The sequence below is a fragment of the Hordeum vulgare genome, chromosome 5H, assembly GCF_904849725.1.
Source record: "Hordeum vulgare subsp. vulgare chromosome 5H, MorexV3_pseudomolecules_assembly, whole genome shotgun sequence".
Classification (NCBI taxonomy): domain Eukaryota; kingdom Viridiplantae; phylum Streptophyta; class Magnoliopsida; order Poales; family Poaceae; genus Hordeum; species Hordeum vulgare.
Window position 1 is genome coordinate 576,898,335 of NC_058522.1, and position 15,304 is coordinate 576,913,638.

At 43.5% G+C, this 15,304-nt stretch overlaps 1 protein-coding gene and 1 non-coding gene across 2 annotated transcripts; one reads left to right on the forward strand and one right to left on the reverse strand.

Moving 5' to 3' along the window:
* Positions 1–6,995: 6,995 nt before the first annotated feature.
* On the reverse strand, positions 6,996–14,598 carry LOC123395056 (PTI1-like tyrosine-protein kinase 2). Its single transcript, XM_045089980.1, has 8 exons — positions 14,257–14,598; positions 12,953–13,061; positions 10,921–11,162; positions 10,677–10,803; positions 10,294–10,567; positions 8,470–8,602; positions 7,567–7,653; positions 6,996–7,450 (listed from the first exon to the last, which is right to left on the reverse strand). The coding sequence occupies exons 1-8, from the start codon at positions 14,581–14,583 to the stop codon at positions 7,304–7,306; spliced, it is 1,446 nt and encodes a 481-aa protein (XP_044945915.1). The 5' UTR covers positions 14,584–14,598; the 3' UTR covers positions 6,996–7,303.
* TRNAC-GCA lies at positions 12,293–12,364 on the forward strand. The gene has a single exon. It is a non-coding gene; the product is annotated as a tRNA-Cys (tRNA).
* Positions 14,599–15,304: the final 706 nt, after the last annotated feature.

The window sequence follows — 15,304 nt, forward strand, 5'->3', positions numbered from 1 at the left end:
TTATAATGCAACACAAAGTTAACAACATTTTACCCATATGTTGCAAATATGATAATAGATACGGATATAAGTGATGCAACAATACGTTGCACAGTTTTGCAGCTCAAGAACCTATCGTGATATATGCATAAAAAATAAAATAAACGGAATGATGGAGAGAGAGACGTACGAGGAACAGACTCATCGATCCCCCTTATCTCTCCCAAAACAAATGGCCGCCACCCACCACATCGCCTCCCTCTTCCGACCCACCTCGCCGCTGGACCTCCCCTTCCCCTCCTCCCACCTCGCAGCCGGCCCTCCCCTTCCCCTCCTCCCACCTCGCCGCCGGCCCTCCCCTTCCCCTCCTCCTACCTCGCAGCTCTGGAGGTTGTCGGATCCGCAACATCATCCACCCACACATCCCTCTCGTGTCCCATCTCTCCATATCTCTATTCACGCGGCTTCTCGTTGTTCCACGATAGCGGATTCAAGCGACGTCCGGTGAATCTCGGCACCGGGAAGCACAACCGAGGTCCCGTCGCACCGTGATGCCCTCCCATCCATCTAGGTCCGTCTTTCAAAGCCACCAAAGCCCACTCACGGCCCTCCTCCCATGGCTAGGGTTTCAGGCACCGGCTAGGGCGCCTGCGGCCATGTCGTCCTCCTCGTCCCCCTCTCGTGGCTTCATCCTCTCTCTCCCAATTTCTGTAACTCTGCTCTTTTCTTATCATGTAGACGTGCAGCGAGAAACAACCAGTGGACAACCTTGCTACTACTCGATACGAAGCAGCCATGGAGCTTCCTGGATCGTGGCACATCACAAGCCATTGTTTTTTAGTGATGTTAGGATTTGACATTGTTTGGTACCAAGTGCCTGCTGCTTGCGGTCAATTTTATTTTGTTGTGCTGCTAGAGTGTTAATTGATGCTTTGATTGAACTGCAAGGTTAACCCACAGTGCTACCAGCCATAGATTTGAGGAAGTAGAGCATACTATTTTCAGGTATCCAATGAGCAAAGCAGTAGGTTTTCGTGTCTGAGAATATTTATGTTGTGCTTCTACGATTTGTGACGTAGGCTCTTATGAGAAAGTGCAGCCTACATGTTTGTTTGGGTGGATTTTAATTGCCTGATGCTTTTGTTGTCTCTATCCTGATGCCTACAACCAATTGTACAAACTAATCTGTCAGAAGTGCAAGTTGATGTTCACAAGTATGGTGACAGTAAGATGTCAATTTATCTAACTAGCGCTAGCAGGTAATATACTGAGCATATTTGAATTAATTTGTTTGCTGATTATCCCTGATTTGATTGCAAATAATTTTCTGAACTTTGTTATTGATTTGTTTTCTCACATATGCAAGTAATTGTTCTGTTGAAATTTAATTTGCGCCTTGGATTACACACAGGCGTTGGTTCAGTTGGCCATGTGAGATGTAAGGGGCTGCCAGACGAGATGGCATGGTGTGAGATGCGTTTAGCTGCGTCCTTTTGTCTGAGGCCTAGCCCCAAGGTTCATATTTCATAAGGCTTCCGATCCTTGTTTTCTTTCAGGCGTTATATTTCTCTAATTTCCTTAATCAGTTTCTTTCATCATGTCAATAGCTCTTTCGGCTCCTTTCGTTAGAAGATGTGTTGTTCCCTTACACTTGTATTATCTTCCTGTGTCGCATCCATAAAACATGTTGAATCATCCCATTTTTTCTATTAGATTATAAGAAAATTGGTTTCAGAGCAGAGTTACAGTTGACACTAAATGTAAAACAAAAAAAAGATAAAACCTTTGTGATATGACTAGTAAACTGTTGATTCTTGTCATAATGCATTACGTACTGACCTATTTTTTCTTTGTAGCGGACACTTCAACCTGTTAAGTAAGCTGCATGTATGATTTTTTTATCATGTTTTAGAAACACCACACATTTCAACCTACGTAAATTTGTTTTTGCAGTTGCATGCGCTGTTAGTGTTAGGTAGGTAAGTGTAACTGAGATTTAAGTTCTTGCAATTGTTTCTATTCTCTATTGTGTTAGGAGGATTATAAATTATGCTGCAACTGATGCTTCTGAGATGAATATGCAATCATTAATTTTTTTTGTTGAGTTAATATTTGAAAAAACTGAATTACAGAATCTCCATATATGTTTCTTGACTTGAAAACTAATTTCTTTTCTATAAAAAGTGAGAGGATGCCAAGCTTAATTAATGTGAATCGACATCTCCAATTTGGCATAATGTTTCCCTTGTGATATTTTTCATCAAACCAGTTCCATAACTAATACGCCGTCGGGGTTTTATTAATGTGCGATAATAGCTCTGAACTGATGGGAAACTTAAACTTGTCAAGGATCCTTTATCAGCTATTATAGAGAGGTAAACATTGCATTCTCTCACTGAGCCTGGTCTGTCTGCTACGGGTTATAACTATACTCCGTACATAATGCAGGGTTGTGCATTTTTTTGTTATGTACTTTTGAGTTAATGTTTTGTGTGGCACATTTACTTATTCTGTACACCATGTTGTTATGGTATATAGCACTGCTAGTCTCAAAAGATAGTGAAATGTAGAGCCCAAAACATGATTTATAACAAGACACATGTGCCTTTTGCTGATACTTCTTTTTTGACTTATTACGTTGATTTTTCTGCTATGTTTTCTTGTGTATCCTCACCCTGTATTATGTGTAAAGGTGCCAAGGTTTAGTGCTGGGCATGTTCCCCATGTGTCTAAATAATGGTTTTCTAGATACGTATTTATTTTGCAATTATGATGAATGTCGTGTAACTTCCAACATCTAGGTGGTTGTCGTATTTTTCTCATTTACACAAGTGTAGCTCCCACTATCAAACCTCCTTTGTAAACTGTTATGTTCCAACCAATGGGCTAAACAAAGACGCCTAAGTGGGCAGTCCGTAGACACTTTGCAGCTGCATAGAGGCAACTCAAATTAAATGTTACTACTTTTAGTTTTTGTTTTCTGTGTCCATTATGTCGTTTGCATCTTTTTCAGCTGCACCTTTTTATCTATGTTTTCTCTTTTCAAGCTATTGTGCTACCCTTAAGGTAACAATTTCCAGGGTACAAGAATTCTTGTTGATATATTGGTTAAGATACATTAGTCAATTTTCATTTCGTGAGGAGACTGCATTACGAGCATAATTAACACATTGAATATTTAGATAGAATAGACATGTCGGAAAATTCCTTCATTTGAAAGAGAGAATTCCTGACTTCTTGTAGGTTCTCTTGGTGTAAACAAGTTTTGTGGTACCTATCAATGAAATCAGTTTATCTTTAGCTGAGCCATTTTTCTGCCAGGATAAATTGTTCACTTCGCTTGAGGTATTTCTCATATATCTTTATCTATGTTTTTTTGCGATCATTCTTAATAACATTTGAATATTGATGTATAACATTTAACATTAGGAACGCTAAAGCTCTCGGTAATGCAGAAAAAAACAAAGATTGCATGGCCTTCAACCTTTGTACAGGTCTAATATCTTGGATCTATTAGTACTTTCATCATGTGTTAACAGTCCATTTTTTGTAGATTGAAGAGATATATGGATGATTGTATGGGTGCATGACAAGTGTACTGCAATGATGGATGATGATGATGTTCTTGTTCAAGATAATGATGATGGATGCTTGGAGTTTTAGTTTAGTTGTAAGGATGTTGTTCCTGTTGGATGATGTTCTTTGATTAAGTTTTAGTTAAGTTGTAGGGATATTAATGGATGCTTTCATTTTAAGTTTTGACCTCAAGAAAATATTTAGATTATCCATGACATTTGGATGATGTTCCTCTTGTAATATCCACTATTGTAATCCAACAGTTTTATCAAATATATGAGTTCTTCCTATCATGAGTATATTCTCTATTTTTTCCTCACTTAATATACATAATTATCATCATTATGAGGAGCATAAATTATTTTCTAACAATATAATAATTATAATTATAATTATAATCACATTATATATATGTACCAATAGCTCAAGCGTTGCAACTTCTCTGTTGCCAAGCAATAAGACTTGGATTCCTATACATTAAGCACCAACGTATAGAAGTGTTGTACAAGTCGGTTCTATGTGTTGTACTCTTGCAACGGTCCATTTTACCAACGGCGGTATATGCGTTGCATTATGCGCTAGCAACACTGGATAAGGCTACGCATCGTAAACCGTTGGTAAAGATATTAACAACGCATATATTGACCTTTAGATATGGAAAAAAGCGTTGCTATAGGTGGGGTCCTGTTGTAGTGTGCGATGGGTAGTGCTTTAATCTGTGAGAGTAGAGTTTCGTACAAGAAGTGATTTTTTTACTACTACAGATACAATGGCTATGTACCTGATAATGTGTTATCCCTCGGGCCTCGGTCCCACCACTAATTATTCTTTCTGCCTCCTCGCTCAAGCATGTCATCTCCCACTAGCTCTCCACGTTCGCCAACGCCAACTATTTCCCTTGGGCCTTCGACTGTTTAAAAAATTAGGGTGTGCCACTAAAGGCATGAACCAATACAAACCAACTGAAGCCGTGAGATTAAGGGTTTGTTTAGAACTGCTCTATTCCAGAAAATTCAGCTCTGTTCTAAAAAATATAAGCAAGACGGGATAGCTCGACGATATGCAGCTTCAGAAAAAACTAGAATCTGGGGTCCAACTTCTTGTTTTTAGGAAGCTTTCTAGGAGGTGCTCCATAAAATTATAAAAGCTGGAGTTGGAGTAAAATTACCCACCACTGCCACTAGTAAGCGGATACCTCTTCGTTTCTTCCCCCTCATCCAATCAAATAGATCATTTTCATAAAAAATTTCATTCGTGAAGCTGGAGCTGGATAAAAGCCAAACATTCCTTTGAAAAAGCAACAGGTCCTCTATGAAACTGCTTCAAAATAGATTTGATTGAACGAAACTGTTTTTGATGGAGCAGAGCGGTCCCAAACAGGGCCTAAGTTTAAACTTTGAACCGGTTTTGAGTACGAGGTGGGGGGCGTGCGGCGTGCCGCTTGTAACCATAATAAAGTTAGCTCACAGCCGATATCCTTGGACGAGCGGGAGATGGAGCTAGTAAAATGGCTAAACCATGGACACACAACAAACTAAACTAAAGCATCTAGTTTTGGATTACCAAAAAAACACAAGCATCACACATTTAGATAAATGCCATGTGAATATGTACAAACATGAGATACGATAATATACAACTCCTAATTTATGGGTCTTGCGGTGGTCACACTTGTTGTGAATTTCCCGTGTCAACGAAAAAAAAGTCTTTATTCTTGTTTCAAAAGAAATCTTTATTCCTCGCATCAATTACACTAGCTGACACATTATAAAATCTAAACAAGTCTAGCTGATACAAAACTCAACCAACGTTCAATTACAGAAATTATTCCTCGCATCAGGCAACGTTCACATGGGAGAGCAGCTTCTCGATGCACCAGCCCTGGCTGGCAAAGGGACCCGGAGAGACACGGTCTTGTTGCTCTCCTGGAACCATCACCAGGTCGGAGCCTGAAAACGGAGACGAGACCGACACGCTGCTGACAGAGTTGGACCAAATGCGATACCATCGCTTCATGAGACGACTGAGGGCCCACCGCAGGACCCTTATGCTGATCGGTGACTCAGTGAGGTCCAAATCACTTTTCTGTTCCCTCTCGCTGTTTCTACTATGGAGGTTGGAGGCGTAAGGGCGACTCCAACGAATCGATCCAAACGGACGACGATTTTACTCGTTTTTTATCTGTTTGGGTCTAACGGACATGAGACGGACACGCGCGGTCGATGAACGAATTCAACGCACGAGATGCAAAAAAAAACCCACCGCAATGTACCTCTCGTGCTCCTCTCGCTCTCTCGGGGGGCCAACGCCAGCATCGCCGACGACCTGCGCACGCTCACGGCCGGGCCGCACCTCGCGGGCATGGCCAGGGCAGCGGGAGTGGCCGGGCGCATGCCTCCCTCGCGTTGCCGGACCGGATGGCCGAGATCGATCCCGACACACATCTGACGCGAGAACGAGTCCCCTGGAGGAACGAACCTCCCTCCCCCCCCCCCCCCCCGCCGTCGTTATAAACGACGACGTACACACCGGAGGCAACCCAACCCCCCATTGCCTCGCCTCGCCTCGAATACATCGCGAGCGGAGCAGTCGACGAACTGCAGTCGGCGCTTGATCCGTCCGTCCATCGACATGGGCCTCAAGGTACGAGATGCACGCGCAGAAATCATGTGCTTCCTCTTCCCCTCTCGATTTCGTGCTGCTCTGCCACGCCCCCGCACCACCGACATCGGCCTTAGGAAGGGGCAGGCCGCTGATAGGTGGGACCAAGGCGGACATGAGAGGGGAGGAGCGGACGACGAAAGCGTCCAATTTTGTTCGTCACGGATCCATTTGTGACCCAGTTTTGCGCCTAGTTTGGATCGAAATCAACAACAAACAGCCGTGTGTCTGTTTGGGTCATTCCATTGGGCCAACTTTTGTGTCCACGGCTAGTTTGGATCGGAATGAACAACAAACGAACAGCAGACGGACACGCGTGTCCGTTTGGGTCATCCCGTTACAAACAGACGTGTGTCTGTTTGGGTCATCCCATTGGACCAACTTTTATGTCCACGCCTAGTTTGGATCGGAATGTACAACAAACGAACAGCGGACAGACCAGCTTTTATGTCTGGATGATCCAAACGGACAAAATGAATCGCTGCATTGGGGTTGCTCTAAGGGGTCTGGTAAACAATTGAGCTCCTAAATGGTTAATGAAACCCGCTAACTATTTTTTTCCTCCACTCACGATGTCACCCTTTTGTCGAGTTGTATCCCCTAGTTTTCTGAATCAAAAAATTGTTCCCCACTCAAAAGCTGTAAATGTTTGCCACCATGGCATCAATCGAGCGATTAGATGTGAAAAAAAGGCTCAACACTTACTCGAATTTCGGATAGAGCACCAATAACTCGAATTTCTAGATATTAGCACGGGTGACCACACGGAGCACCAGATATAGAAGTTCAATAGGATGTTGCATTTATAATCTACTAATCCCAAACGAAATCTCAAGTTCAGTTTTCGACACTTCCGATATGCACTTGCAGGAAAGAGATAACCACTAACCACCTATAACAGACAGATGTACAGCACAAATCTCAAACAGCAGAAAAGTCCCTAGGGTGGCATCAGACTCGCAGAAAAAGTATTCTATATCCGACCGAAGAATCCCGCAAAACAAATCTACAAACCGCTCGCATATCACACCCGGTCTGCCATTTTGGGCCAGTAAGCGCTGGGGTGTCTCTCATGACCCAACGCCTCCTAAACCTCGGGTGCCTGGGCCAGCTCCGAGGCTGCTGGTGCTGCTGCTCTTTGTTGTAGCAGAGGAGAGAGTGCCTTGACGACGATGCTCATGTTGGGCCTGAACTCTGCTTCATACTGCACGCACAGAGCTGCCACCGCACCAAGCTGCAGGTGAGAGTGCACAAAGTAAAAAAACATCAGTGATCGCCGTTGTTCATCGAGATAATAGGTGCGAAACAATGCAAAATACCATACACACAGAGTGGATGAGACAGATATACCTTAGCAACTCCCTTTGGAGGATATTCTCCCTTCAACCTAGGATCTACGCATTGCTTGACCTTATCTTCACTCAATCTTGGAGTAGCCTGCAGAGGAACATTGCACAACCAGATTAGTTATGGAGATTTTACCTTGGTTCTGATCTCACTATCGATCAGTACCAATTGCTCACTAATTACCAACTGGAACCAGCAAATATAGCCATTAGAAAAAAATCCAAAATTCTAGAGAGAAAATGTGTGTACATGGTTATCACCCAATTTCCTGTTAGGCCTGGTGTTAAAACTTCAGACACGAACTGGTTGAAGTATTCAGCTGGACTGAGCTGTTACTGTTCAAACACACTGCTGAAGTGCTAAGTTAAATGGGAGTGAATTCACATCCCAAACGACTTATAACCAAGCTAGCTTTTAGAAAAACATAAATCAATATGCAAGTGCCGGTATCCAGTCAGCTAGTTACTGCAATGTTAGGATTTCTAATTCTGAACTTGCAACAAGCTGCTTCCTCTTAAACCTCACTTCTCCCGGTATTCTCTTTGTAACTTTTATTACAGCTTCACTTTACCCACTTATATATACTCCCTCAGTTCCTATATACAAATCTTTCTAGAGATTCCACTATAAACTACATACGGAGCAAAATGAGTGAATCTACACTCACTCTAAAGTATGTCTATATACATTCGTATGTAGTTCGTAGTGGAATCTCTAGAAAGACTAATACTATTTAGGAACGGGAAAGTAATCATAGTAGACAAGGGAAAACTCACTACAGTAACAGGAAAATAAGCAACAACAGCAACAGCATGCTAACAAAATAACATACCCAACAACAGTAACAGCATGCTAACAAAATAACATACCCAACAACAGTAACAGCATGCTAACAAAATAACATACCCAAGTGACTAGACTTTGTTGTCCCCGAGGCATTGTGTGATCGACCGGTTTCCTTCCAGTCAGAAGTTCAAGAAGAACCACGCCAAAGCTGTAGACGTCACTCTTCTGTGTCAGCTGGCCAGTCATAGCATATCTGCGACGAATATGAGCATCAAAGTTAAGAGAGGAAATGCATGAAAAAGCAAGGCTACAAACATTTCAGCAACACATGCCAAGAATAAAGTACGCCTTTTGTTACAATGTTAATCTGGCTAGATAAAGATATACTGGCTGCCATATAAGTTATTGATCTCACTAGAATATTTCCTCAGGCCAGTCCTTAGTAACATTACCATTAGTTTACACAAGGTGGTACTGAAATATAAGCATTATGAACAGATAAACCAACATTGTCCAGGCAAACACAAAGATTGCAGTTCCCAAAGGCAGAAAAGAAAATTAACCAAGTACAAACAAAAAAATAACTCCGGCGTGTTTCGTGTTTGACTGGTTTCCTTCCAGTCAGAAGTGCAGACAAAATCAATCCGTGAACATATTTTGTTCTTTGTAGGCATACAAAAGCAATGTCAGCAGGTTTGGACTGCATATCAAAGAAATATCAAATTGTTGCCAGAAATGTTAACTTTGTGGATTGAGACAAATATTCCTATAAATATAGGATTAACTAGGCCTGGAATAAAATGCTACCGCTAAACTAGGCTTATTTATGTAGTCCACCACAAGGTTTTCATTCGCCTAGATGACACACACACCTACTTAGCGAATTAATGATGTTCCGCAGAATGTCCAAAAATGCACACTACATGCTGACAGCCTTATTTTGTCGTGTGCAAACTGGGAAAGCAGATGCCCGACAACATGCTAGGAGACACATCATTCTCCAAACGTCAGCCATTTTCCTCAATATGACAAACACGCAATACCAGTGTCGCTATATAGGAACAAATCATAGTAATCAGATTCATAAACCCAAGTCGAGTTGCAGCACAATAACAGGTTTTAAGATAGATTTCAGAGGATACGTGCCATGCCGTGCACCATATTCCTGGTGAGTACGGCATACACTACTACTTCCAATTCCAACATTTGCCACAAAGAATGGTTGGGCAGCGGTTGGGGCATCCACTCTATTGATACAGGTGTACATCATGGGGTTCAAATCAGGAAGTTCTTTAATCCACTACAATTAGTCAATTCTTATTTGGTCAGCAAGTTCCCAGAACTATGCTGCAGTGTTTATCTGTTTGGTGCATGAAACATGATTTATTTTTTCCTGTCATGATGCACGACCACATCCCCTGCAGGGTTAGTTTGGCTATGATAGTATGCAGGTCATGGCACTTAAGCTTATTCCGGTGATGTCTATTGAATGTCAATCTGGAGTCTATGTCCACACTTGCTCCCATAACATATAAAATCATGAAACTATTGCTCCATCAGGAGAACCACAAATGTGATTTATGCTGACTACTTAAGTGGTTATGAGATCCGACAGTCGGACATTCGTAGACAAAAACTGGGTTGAAGCCAATAGGAATCAACCAGCCGAACATAAAAAGATAGCAAGCCATGCAGTGGCGAGGACAATCTAAAAGAGTTCATCCAAACAGCATATTAAACCTTTCAAAACAGCTGTCATTTAAAGATGGGCCCTACCACACTGACATCGTTAGGAACTAAAACCATAGCAATACTTACTTTTGCAATAAAATTCATTACATCTAACTTTTTTCAGGACTTGTGAGCTGGAAAAACTGTAGTTGAGTTACGTTAATGCAAGGTATTGAACATGCAGAAATGCATTAGTATGAATTAGACAATTACTCTGGCGCATGATATCCAAATGTCCCTAATACACGAGTCGAATGGAGACGTGCTGCCATATCAGGAGCTTGATTTAAGAGGTTGAAGTCTGCGATTTTCGCCTTGAAGTCCTCAAACAGAAGCACATTGCTTGATCTGATGTCCCGATGGATGATTGAAGGCTGAACCTTCTCATGCAGGTACTCTATTCCCTTTGCCGCCTCGATGGCAATTTTGACTCTCTGCATCCAGTCAAGCACAGGGCCAGGCTGCGCACCTTGAACTCCTTTTCTTCCTGTTTATAGAGAAATAGATGCAGGTCCATCATAACTGAACTCGTTACCCTTAAGAAAAGTTTCATGATTATACCACATGCTAAATACACTAGGTTCTCAATGTCTTACCATGCAGAACATCGTGAAGAGAACCCATTGTTGCAAATTCATATGCCAATATACGATAGTTGCCCTCCACATAGTAGCCCAGCATCTCCACAAGATTTTCATGTTTTAGCCTTGATACAAGTGAGACCTGGAGTTATAAAAAAGAAAACTACAGAGCTTAGTTCCTTTGGTACTATCATCAATGCACAAGGTATAACATTCAGAAAGGTTAGATTAAATAAACTAAATAGCCAACACATGTCACCTGTTTCAAGAATTCATCGTTATGCTCATTTTCAGATGCATCAAATTTCTTAATAGCCGCTTGCCTGCCATCATCCATGGTAGCATGATATACTCGTCCGTATGAACCTTCACCAATCAGAGAACTCGATCCAAAATTGTCGGTCTTTTCTTTCAAGTCCTCAAATGACAGTTCTGGGACATTAATTGTAGGAGGGGAAATATCTGGCTCAGGTTCAGCAGGTTTCGAAGATTTTTGCTTGCCTGATGGAAAACATAAAAATGCAATCACCAAGGACTCAGAATAAAAATCGTGCCAGCAAAAGGAAAAAGATGCAACGAGCAATAACATATATATTTTTGAATCATTTTTTCCAAACAGTCTGCAACAGAGTACATTATAAGGCATATGAGTGAAAATATGTAACAAGAGAATATGACAAGAGGCCGTTAACACCCACTATTGACACTCACAGCTCATAGATGGTATCACATATATTTAATTATTTATGACCAACAACGGGTCGATAACGCAGTGGTAGAGCCCACTGAGCTACAGACCCATTGTTTTTGCTGTTAGAGCAACTGACTGCAGATCAATACGTAACCGGTTCGAACCCGGTTGGGCCCTGTTGTTTTCTTTTTCTTCTAATTTTATTTCTTTTTCAACTACTGTCTTGTCCTTCCACACTTGGGTCACAAGTATTCACTTCCAAGTTTTAACCATGTCTAGCTTTATTCCCTTTTCATCCACTATGCATTTTTTTGTTATGTCGATTCTTCTTTGTGAGAACTGCTATGCTAACATTAGATGGTCACCGCTATTAAAATAGTTCCCAATTACTTCCCTTTTCATCCGGTATGCATTTTTTGTCACGTCGATTCTTCTTTGTGAGAACTGCTATGCTTTTATTAGATGGACACCGCTATTCAAATACTCCCTCTGTCTTATATTAAGAGACAGAGGGAGTAGTTCCTTTTTTATTATGCATTTTTTGTCATGTTGATTCGTTATGCTTACAATAGATGGTTACCACTATTCAAGTAGTTCACAATTACTTCAAAATTAAGGCGATTATATATTATAGATTCTGTGGAGTGTGATAGACTGATATACGCATTTTTAGACACGTAGAAGGACATTTCTCCAATTAGGCCCCTTCAAAAGAATCTAACAATGGTATGACCCAAAAATAGCATCTTACATAAAACCTGGAAGTTCCTAACTAGCATTCTAATTCATATCTAAATCAGCAAGGATACAAATTGATATTCAATTTGCATTGATAACAAAGATCAACCAATTAACATTTGAAGACAAGGATATGGACGCACCGTCTATCTATTTGCTTGTGAAAATATTAATTTAGGCTCAGATGTAATAATACAAGAATGGGTCCATAGCTCAGTGGTAGAGCAATTGACTGCAGATCAATAGGTCACCGGTTCGAACCCGGTTGGGCCCTATTCTTTTTTTATTCTATTTTTATTTCCTTCTTCGACTATTGCATTGGCCTTCCACACTTTTTTCGCAAGTATTTACTATCAGGTTCTAACCATACCTAGCTTTGTTCCCTTTTTCATCCATTATGCATTTTTGGTTATGTTAATTCTTCTTTCAGAGAACCGTTGTGCTTACACTAGATGACTACCGCTATTCAAACAGTTCTCAAATACTCAAGCATTGTCAGGCACGTAGCAATAGCAAGAACACTTCCTGAGTCAGGGCCCTCCAAAATAATCTAAGAATGGTTTGCAGAGCCAAAAAGTAGCAATGTTACATAAAGATAGAACAGGCAATCCATGGGCGCAGCTCGACATACATTTCTACATAATTTATGATGGCACACACAACTGGTATGAGTGAGCTAGTTCCTAACTAGCATTCAAATCCACATCTAAATCCACAGGGATACAATTGATATCCAATTTGCATCCACAATGCAGAGTGAACCAATTATACTTCCTCTGCCCCAAGTTATAAGACTTTTTTGGCTAGCTTATAATTTCGGATGGAGGTAGTAATATTTAAACACACAAGTACATGAACGAACCGTCTATCTTATTGCCCTGAGCTTTAGAATGTTCCATCTCATGTTCGTCGTCGTCCTCGCCACGCCGGCCCTTGCAACAAAGCCAATTCCTCATACTGTCTCCTGGCCACTTCAATCCATGCACCAAATGCAGAAAACAGAAGAGTTAGCATATATATAAAAAGTTCAGGGCACACAGTGACTAAGCCATTTCCTTGCACACAAAAATTACATTTCTAACAAACCATCCAATGCGTACAAAATCTAGAGTTCAGTTATGTTCTTGTGCCCAAAAACAAAAAGTGGATATATTCAGTAGTTTCTGGACTGGTCTAGGAACCCACCCTCTACAATCCCCACAACCCCAATTCCGCCAATTTCCACACAAACTACTTGATTCGTCGAAAACGACAAGGGTGTGAAACAGCACAGAAACAGAAACCTCGCGTATAAAGCTTTCCTTTGCTGAACCGTGCACTCTAATTACTGAAAACACCTACTACTACTGATGAATGCACGGCACCAATCACACACATTTAAAATCCAGCGGCCTAAACACGCTGGAGGAGTACTACTGATTTAAGGAACAACCAGCCAACACGTACAAAATCTAGAGTTCAATTATACTCTGAGCAAAAAAAAAAAAAAAAAAAAAAAAAAAGTGGGTATACTCAGTCGCTTCCAGTTCGAGGCTGGTCTAGCAACCCACCATCTACAATCCCACACCCCCAACTCCTCCAATTTCCACATGAACCACACACCGACAATGGAGTAGCACAGAAATGGAAACCTCACCTATAAGCTGCCCTCAGTGAACCACGCACTCTAATTCGCCAAAAGCACATACTACTACGGCACCAACCGCACACACTTCACATCCAGCAGCTAACATGCGCACAAGTAGCAGTAGTACTGAACTGTATACCAATTTAGGAAGGAAGAAAACAAGCAGCCGGTGGAAGCGGAGACGTCAGTCCCACCGCACGAACTACTATAGTAAGGTAGTACAAGCATTCCCCTCTTGGCGCAGACCGCCCCCCAAATCATCCCGAAAACGACGCGGATTGAGCGGACCGGCCCGGGATTAACCGCGAGCAGGCGGCGCCCACCCCAATGATTATCACGTTTCCCCTTTTCGAAAGCAGAATCAGAGGAGCCCCTCGCGTGGAGGACGGCGAATCCCCGCCCCTCCCCGTCGACCCCGCGCGCGGGCCGCGCCCCGAGCAGCGCAGCCGCCAGAAGACCGCGGCCCCAGCGACACCGACGCCGAGGCAGGGCAGCGAAGGAACCAACCAGGAGGAAGATGGGCCGAGCTGTTCGCTTACCTGCGCGCCGGCCGCGGCCGCGAGCCCCCTCCTCCGCGGCGACCACCAGCACGCGCGCGCTAGGTCGCTAGCTCCGGCAGCCTCGCCTGAGAGAGAGCCAAGGGGAACGGGACGGAGCGAGCGGAGAGGGCGGTGGGCAGAGCAGCAGCCTCGCTTCGCTTCCACCCCGCCTAAGCAAAAGCCGCCGTCCGTTACCGGTGTGGGAGCGGAGCGTGTGCTAATTACACGGCTGCCCCTAACAGCGCGGCCCACGCCGACCCATCCACCGCCAACGGAAACGGAGGAGGCGGTGCGGCGCTCCACCCCATGACGCGTGGGGTCCGGCATCGGCCTGGCCCGCGCGTCGGCGAGGCGGGTGCTTATCTTTGCTGGAACCGACCTGGGGGGTGTGGTGGGCGCGCCGAACCAGGTGCGGGGTTTGGCCGGTAGCGGCCGCCCCGCGTGCTTGCTCACCCGCGGCGGGCGGCGGTGCTCTCGGTGACGTGTGGGGACCGCTGGGTGGTGGGGCGCGGCTGTCCGTGGGCGGGTGGGTGCGGTGTGGGGCGAGGGGCTTCCGGCCGTTGCTTGCGGCGTGGACCGGGTCTGGAAGTGTCTACGGGCTACGGCGGGTTCGGGTGGGAATGCGCCGGTGCGGGCACCGAAAACGCGTGGGCCCGCGGAGGGCGGGGGCTGCGGATAGCTGACCTTGTGGGTCATGGCAGAGCCCTCCCTGATTACAGTGAGTCAGAGCCAGATTATTTCGAGGTCGCTCGTCTATCTACAATGAAAAAGAGCACAATGATGATGATGATGACAGCAGTAAACTTGGGCCTGTCCAGCCCCGGCCGACGGCACAAGCCTGAAGCCCGATGGTTGGGCTGGGCTTCGGCTGAAGGTTTGGGCGTGACGGCCCGTCTACAAGCACAAAATACCTCTAAAATATATCTTTCCAATATGACGCATTTATATTTCTTTAAAAAAATGTGTTTACAAACCCCTAAAATAATTGAAGCAATATTTTTAAAATATGAAAGGTGCATTGTTTGGTTATCTCAAGTTGAGGTGGTTT